At 46.8% G+C, this 7,442-nt stretch overlaps 1 protein-coding gene across 5 annotated transcripts in view; it reads left to right on the top strand.

Annotated features, from left to right (window-relative positions):
- Positions 1-7,442, top strand: part of LOC143290361 (V-type proton ATPase 116 kDa subunit a 1-like) — an 83,989-nt gene that overhangs the window by 21,610 nt on the left and 54,937 nt on the right. For all 5 annotated transcript variants that reach the window (XM_076599735.1, XM_076599736.1, XM_076599738.1 and 2 more), the window contains 4 exons: positions 312-438; positions 1,863-1,945; positions 4,295-4,388; positions 5,481-5,693. In XM_076599735.1, the coding sequence (XP_076455850.1) occupies positions 312-438; positions 1,863-1,945; positions 4,295-4,388; positions 5,481-5,693 (517 nt within the window). The remainder of the gene's footprint in view (positions 1-311; positions 439-1,862; positions 1,946-4,294; positions 4,389-5,480; positions 5,694-7,442) is intronic.

Below are 7,442 nucleotides of genomic sequence, written 5' to 3'. Positions count from 1 at the left end.
TGTGGTCAGTATAGGGTGTGTTGTGTTGTGGTCAGTATGGGGTGAGTGTTGTGCTGTGGTCAGTATGGGGTGAGTTGTGCTGTGGTCAGTATGGGTGAGTTGTGTTGTGGTCAGTATTGGGTGAGTTGTGTTGTGGTCAGTATGGGTGAGTTGTGTTGTGGTCAGTATGGGGTGAGTGTTGTGCTGTGGTCAGTATGGGGAGAGTGTTGTGATCAGGCTGGAGTGGTGAGTGTTGTGTGCATAGCATGATGAGGTGTGGTGATGAAGTTCAGGACCTCACTCATTGTCCATTCTGATTTCTGTTTGTTCAGGTTTGTTGCAGGGGTGATCCTGAGAGAGAGGATTCCTCCGTTTGAGCGACTGTTGTGGCGAGCGTGCCGGGGAAACGTGTTCCTGCGTCAGGCTGAAATAGAATCTCCTTTAGAAGATCCAGTGACGGTGAGTGCTGAATAGAATCTCCTTTAGAAGACCCAGTGAGTGCTGAATAGAATCTCCTTTAGAAGACCCAGTGACGGTGAGTGCTGAATAGAATCTCCTTTAGAAGACCCAGTGAGTGCTGAATAGAATCTCCTTTAGAAGACCCAGTGACGGTGAGTGCTGAAATAGAATCTCCTTTAGAAGACCCAGTGACGGTGAGTGCTGAAATAGAATCTCCTTCAGAAAACCCAGTGAGTGTTGAAACAGAATCTCCTTTAGAAGACCCAGTGAGTGCTGAAATAGAATCTCCTTCAGAAGACCCAGTGATGGTGAGTGCTGAAATAGAATCCCCTTTAGAAGACCCAGTGACAGTGAGTGCTGAAATAGAATCTCCTTTAGAAGACCCAGTGAGTGCTGAATCTCTTTTACCCAGTGACAGTGAGTGCTGAAATAGAATCTCCTTCAGAAGACCCAGTGAGTGCTGAAATAGAATCTCCTTCAGAAGACCCAGTGATGGTGAGTGCGGAAATAGAATCCCCTTTAGAAGACCCAGTGAGTGCTGAAATAGAATCTCCTTCAGAAGACCCAGTGATGGTGAGTGCTGAAATAGAATCCCCTTTAGAAGACCCAGTGACGGTGAGTGCTGAAATAGAATCCCCTTCAGAAGACCCAGTGACGGTGAGTGCTGAAATAGAATCCCCTTTAGAAGACCCAGTGACGGTGAGTGCTGAAATAGAATCCCCTTTAGAAGACCCAGTGACGGTGAGTGCTGAAATAGAATCCCCTTCAGAAGACCCAGTGAGTGCTGAAATAGAATCTCCTCCAGAAGACCCAGTGAGTGCTGAAATAGAATCTCCTCCAGAAGACCCAGTGAGTGCTGAAATAGAATCTCCTCCAGAAGACCCAGTGAGTGCTGAAACAATCTCCTTCAGAAGACCCAGTGAATGCTGAAATAAAATCCCCTTCAGAAAACCCAGTGAGTTCTGAAATAGAATCTCCTCCAGAAGACCAGGTGAGTGTTGAAATAGAATCTCCTCCAGAAGACCCAGTGAGTGTTGAAATAGAATCCCCTTCAGAAAACCCAGTGAGTGCTGAAATAGAATCCCCTTCAGAAGACCCAGTGAGTGCTGAAATAGAATCTCCTTCAGAAAACCCAGTGAGTGCTGAAATAGAACCCCCTTTAGAAAACCCAGTGAGTGCTGAAATAGAATCCCCTTCAGAAAACCCAGTGATGGTGAATGTTAGGACTGTCCAGCAGAAGTTCTTTCTTTCTTCTTGCGTTTGGAATCTTTGTATAAAAAGGGGGGAAAAAATGAAATCATTATATTCACTGATGTGTACTGAAGTATGATTTTGATGCGCATGTAAAACATGGATTTATTTTTGAAAGCATTTGATTGCACTGCATTGCTGGTGTATGTGACCGCTGGTCTGTGCAATTTCAGGGAGACCAGGTGTACAAGTCCGTCTTCATCATCTTTTTCCAAGGCGATCAGCTGAAAAGTCGGGTCAAGAAAATCTGTGAGGGGTAAGTCTGAAGAACGTCTGTGTGAAGCTACGTTTATATGTGGAGTGATGTGAGGAGTGTGGAGTGGAGTGATGGCCTAGAGGTAACGCGTCCGCATAGGAAGCGAGAGAATCTGAGCGCGCTGGTTCGAATCACGGCTCAGCCGCCGATATTTTCTCCCCCTCCACTAGACCTTGAGTGGTGGTCTGGACGCTAGTCATTCGGATGAGACGATAAACCGAGGTCCCGTGTGCAGCACGCACTTAGCGCATGTAAAAGAACCCACGGCAACAAAAGGGTTGTTCCTGGCAAAATTCTGTAGAAAAATCCACGTCAATAGGAAAAACAAATAAAACTGCACGCAGGAAAAATACAACAAAAAAAAAGGGTGGCGCTGTAGTATAGCGACGCGCTCTCCCTGGGGAGAGCAGCCCGAATTTCACATAGAGAAATCTGTTGTGATAAAAAGAAATACAAAATACAAATGTGATTGAGGAAAGAATATCAGACCTGAGTTATCTTTCTGGTTGATTTAAAAGAATTCATGGCTTTTAGGATGTTTGAATTTGTGTATGTAGAAGAATTGTGTTCTATAAGTGTTTGATATTGTATATGTAGAAGAATTGTTGTGCTCTGTGTTTGATATTGTATATGTAGAAGAATTGTTGTGTTCTGTGTTTGATATTGTATATGTAGAAGAATTGTGTTCTGTGTTTGATATTGTATGTGTAGAAGAATTGTTGTGTTCTGTGTTTGATATTGTATGTGTAGAAGAATTGTTGTGTTCTGTGTTTGATATTGTATATGTAGAAGAATTGTGTTCTGTGTTTGATATTGTGTATGTAGAAGAATTGTCGTGTTCTGTTAGTGTTTGATATTGTATGTGTAGAAGAATTGTTGTGTTCTGTGTTTGATATTGTATATGCAGAAGAATTGTTGTGTTGTGTTAGTGTTTGATATTGTATATGTAGAAGAATTGTTGTGTTCTGTTAGTGTTTGATATTGTATATGTAGAAGAAATGTTGTGTTCTGTTAGTGTTTGATATTGTATATGTAGAAGAATTGTTGTGTTCTGTAAGTCTTGTGACATAGATGTTTATAATTTTTCCTCCAGCTTTTGTTTCCTTGTTTCTCTTGTTTCCGTGTTTGTAAAGCAGTGTACATGTGACTGTGGTGATGAGGAAGCAGTGTACATGTGACTGTGGTGATGAGGAAGCAGTGTACATGTGTGACTGTGGTGATGAGGAAGCAGTGTACATGTGTGACTGTGGTGATGAGGAAGCAGTGTACATGTGACTGTGGTGATGAGGAAGCAGTGTACATGTGACTGTGTGGTGATGAGGAAGCAGTGTACATGTGACTGTGTGGTGATGAGAAAGCAGTGTACATGTGACTGTGGTGATGAGGAAGCAGTGTACATGTGACTGTGTTGATGAGGAAGCAGTGTACATGTGTGACTGTGGTGATGAGGAAGCAGTGTACATGTGACTGTGTCGATGAGGAAGCAATGTACATGTGACTGGTGATGAGGAAGCAATGTACATGTGACTGGTGATGAGGAAGCAGTGTACATGTGACTGTGGTGATGAGGAAGCAGTGTACATGTGACTGTGGTGATGAGGAAGCAGTGTACATGTGTGACTGTGTGGTGATGAGGAAGCAGTGTACATGTGTGACTGTGGTGATGAGGAAGCAGTGTACATGTGTGACTGTGTGGTGATGAGGAAGCAGTGTACATGTGACTGTGGTGATGAGGAAGCAGTGTACATGTGTGACTGTGGTGATGAGGAATCAGTGTACATGTGTGACTGTGGTGATGAGGAATCAGTGTACATATGACTGTGGTGATGAGGAAGCAATGTACATGTGACTGTGTGGTGATGAGGAAGCAATGTACATGTGACTGTGATGATGAGAAAGCAGTGTACATGTGACTGTGGTGATGAGAAAGCAGTGTACATGTGACTGTGGTGATGAGGAAGCAATGTACATGTGACTGTGTGGTGATGAGGAAGCAGTGTACATGTGACTGTGTGGTGATGAGGAAGCAGTGTACATGTGACTGTGTGGTGATGAGGAAGCAATGTACGTGTGTGACTGTGTGGTGATGAGGAAGCAGTGTACATGTGACTGTGTGGTGATGAGGAAGCAGTGTACATGTGACTGTGTGGTGATGAGGAAGCAGTGTACATGTGACTGTGTGGTGATGAGGAAGCAGTGTACATGTGACTGTGTGGTGATGAGGAAGCAGTGTACATGTGTGACTGTGTGGTGATGAGGAAGCAGTGTGTGATGAGGAAGCAGTGTACATGTGACTGTGTGGTGATGAGGAAGGAATGGTGGTGACCAGCACTGACTGTTGGCCTGCAGGTTCCGGGCCACACTGTACCCCTGTCCAGAGACACAGGCTGAGCGACGTGAGATGGCCATCGGCGTCATGACTCGTATAGAGGACCTCAACACTGTAAGGGGGCCCCGTCACTCCTGGTCTCCTCTCTGTCCCTCTTTCTCTTTCTCCCTGTCGCTCTTTCTCCCTGTCTCTCTTTCTCCCCATCTCTCTCGTCTCCCTGTCTCTCTTTCTCCCTGTCTCTCTTTCTCTTTCTCCCTCTCTCTCCCCCTGTCTCTCTTTCTCTTTCTCCCCATTTCTCTTTCTCTCTGTTTCTCTTTCTCCCCGTCTCTCTTTCTCCCTGTCTCACTTTCTCTTTCTCCCTGTCTCTCTCCCTGTCTCTCTTTCTCTTTCTCCCCGTCTCTCTCTCTCCCTGTCTCTCTTTCTCTTTCTCCCCGTTTCTCTTTCTCTCTCTTTCTCTTTCTCCCCGTCTCTTTCTGCCTGTCTTTCTCCCTGTCTCTCTTTCTCTTTCTCCCTGTCTCTCTCTTTCTCCCCGTTTCTCTTTCTCCCTGTCTCTCTTTCTCTTTCTCCCCGTTTCTCTTTCTCTCTGTTTCTCTTTCTCCCCGTCTCTCTTTCTCCCCGTCTCTCTTTCTCTCTGTTTCTCTTTCTCCCCGTCTCTCTCCCGTTCTCTCTCTGTTCTCTTCTCGTCTGCCTGTCTTTCTCCCTGTCTCTCTTTCTCTTTCTCCCTGTCTCTCTCTTTCTCCCTGTCTCTCTTTCTCTTTCTCCCTGTCTCTTTCTCCCTGTCTCTCTCTTTCTCCCTGTCTCTCTTTCTCTTTCTCCCTGTCTCTTTCTCCCTGTCTTTCTCCCTGTCTCTCTTTCTCCCTGTCTCTCTTTCTCTTTCTCCCTGTCTCTCTTTCTCCCTGTCTCTCTTTCTCTTTCTCCCCGTCTCTCTTTCTCCCTGTCTCTCTTTCTCTTTCTCCCTGTCTCTCTCTTTCTCCCTGTCTCTCTTTCTCTTTCTCCCTGTCTCTCTCTCCTCCCTGTTCCTCTTTCTCTTTCTCCCTCTGCAGGAGAAGGATGTGTGTTGGTGTGGACAGGTAGCAAAAGAAGGATGTGTGTTGGTGCGGACAGGTAGCAAAAGAAGCATGCGTGTTGGTGCGGACAGGTAGCAAAAGAAGGATTTGTGTTGGTGCGGACAGGTAGCAAAAGAAGGATGTGTGTTGGTGCGGACAGGTTCTGGCCCAGACTCAGGATCACCGGCACCGGGTGCTGGTGGCGGCAGCGAAGAACGTGAAGGTGTGGTTTATCAAGGTGCGCAAGATCAAGGCCATCTACCACACCCTCAACATGTTCAACCTGGACGTGACCCACAAGTGTCTGATTGCCGAGTGCTGGTGTCCGGTGGCCGACCTTGACCGCATCCAGCAGGCGCTTCGACGGGGAACGGTCAGTCCCACACACACCTCACCCTGTTTTCTCTGTGTTGTGTTGTTTCAGTCCCACACACACCTCACCCTGTTTACTCTGTGTTGTTTCAGTCCTACACACACCTCACCCTGTTTTCTCTGTGTTGTGTTGTTCCAGTCCCACACACACCTCACCCTGTTTTCTCTGTGTTGTGTTGTTCCAGTCCCACACACACCTCACCCTGTTTTCTCTGTGTTGTGTTGTGTTGTTCCAGTCCCACACACACCTCACCCTGTTTGCTCTGTGTTGTGTTGTTCCAGTCCCACACACACCTCACCCTGTTTTCTCTGTGTTGTGTTGTGTTGTTCCAGTCCCACACACACCTCACCCTGTTTTCTCTGTGTTGTGTTGTTCCAGTCCCACACACACCTCACCCTGTTTGCTCTGTGTTGTGTTGTTCCAGTCCCACACACACCTCACCCTGTTTGCTCTGTGTTGTGTTGTTCCAGTCCCACACACACCTCACCCTGTTTTCTCTGTGTTGTGTTGTGTTGTTCCAGTCCCACACACACCTCACCCTGTTTGCTCTGTGTTGTGTTGTTCCAGTCCCACACACACCTCACCCTGTTTTCTCTGTGTTGTGTTGTGTTGTTCCAGTCCCACACACACCTCACCCTGTTTACTCTGTGTTGTTTCAGTCCTACACACACCTCACCCTGTTTTCTCTGTGTTGTGTTGTGTTGTTCCAGTCCCACACACACCTCACCCTGTTTGCTCTGTGTTGTGTTGTTCCAGTCCCACACACACCTCACCCTGTTTTCTCTGTGTTGTGTTGTGTTGTTTCAGTCCCACACACACCTCACCCTGTTTTCTCTGTGTTGTGTTGTGTTGTTCCAGTCCCACACACACCTCACCCTGTTTTCTCTGTGTTGTGTTGTGTTGTTCCAGTCCCACACACACCTCACCCTGTTTGCTCTGTGTTGTGTTGTTCCAGTCCCACACACACCTCACCCTGTTTTCTCTGTGTTGTGTTGTGTTGTTCCAGTCCCACACACACCTCACCCTGTTTGCTCTGTGTTGTGTTGTTCCAGTCCCACACACACCTCACCCTGTTTTCTCTGTGTTGTGTTGTGTTGTTCCAGTCCCACACACACCTCACCCTGTTTTCTCTGTGTTGTGTTGTGTTGTTCCAGTCCCACACACACCTCACCCTGTTTGCTCTGTGTTGTGTTGTTCCAGTCCCACACACACCTCACCCTGTTTGCTCTGTGTTGTGTTGTTCCAGTCCCACACACACCTCACCCTGTTTGCTCTGTGTTGTGTTGTGTTGTTCCAGTCCCACACACACCTCACCCTGTTTGCTCTGTGTTGTGTTGTTCCAGTCCCACACACACCTCACCCTGTTTGCTCTGTGTTGTGTTGTTCCAGTCCCACACACACCTCACCCTGTTTGCTCTGTGTTGTGTTGTTCCAGTCCCACACACACCTCACCCTGTTTGCTCTGTGTTGTGTTGTTCCAGTCCCACACACACCTCACCCTGTTTGCTCTGTGTTGTGTTGTTTCAGTCCCACACACACCTCACCCTGTTTTCTCTGTGTTGTGTTGTTTCAGTCCCACACACACATCACCGTTACAGTGTTACAGTGTGAATGACAGTGCTGTGTACAGTGTGAATGACAATGCTGTGTACCAGAGAGAAGTGGACACAGTGTACAGTGTGATTGACAGTGCTGTGTACAGTGTGAATGACAATGCTGTGTACCAGAGAGAAGTGGACACAGTGTACA

Source organism: Babylonia areolata, chromosome 15 (genome assembly GCF_041734735.1).
Source record: "Babylonia areolata isolate BAREFJ2019XMU chromosome 15, ASM4173473v1, whole genome shotgun sequence".
NCBI lineage: Eukaryota > Metazoa > Mollusca > Gastropoda > Neogastropoda > Buccinidae > Babylonia > Babylonia areolata.
This window is presented reverse-complemented; position numbering and strand designations above follow the sequence as displayed.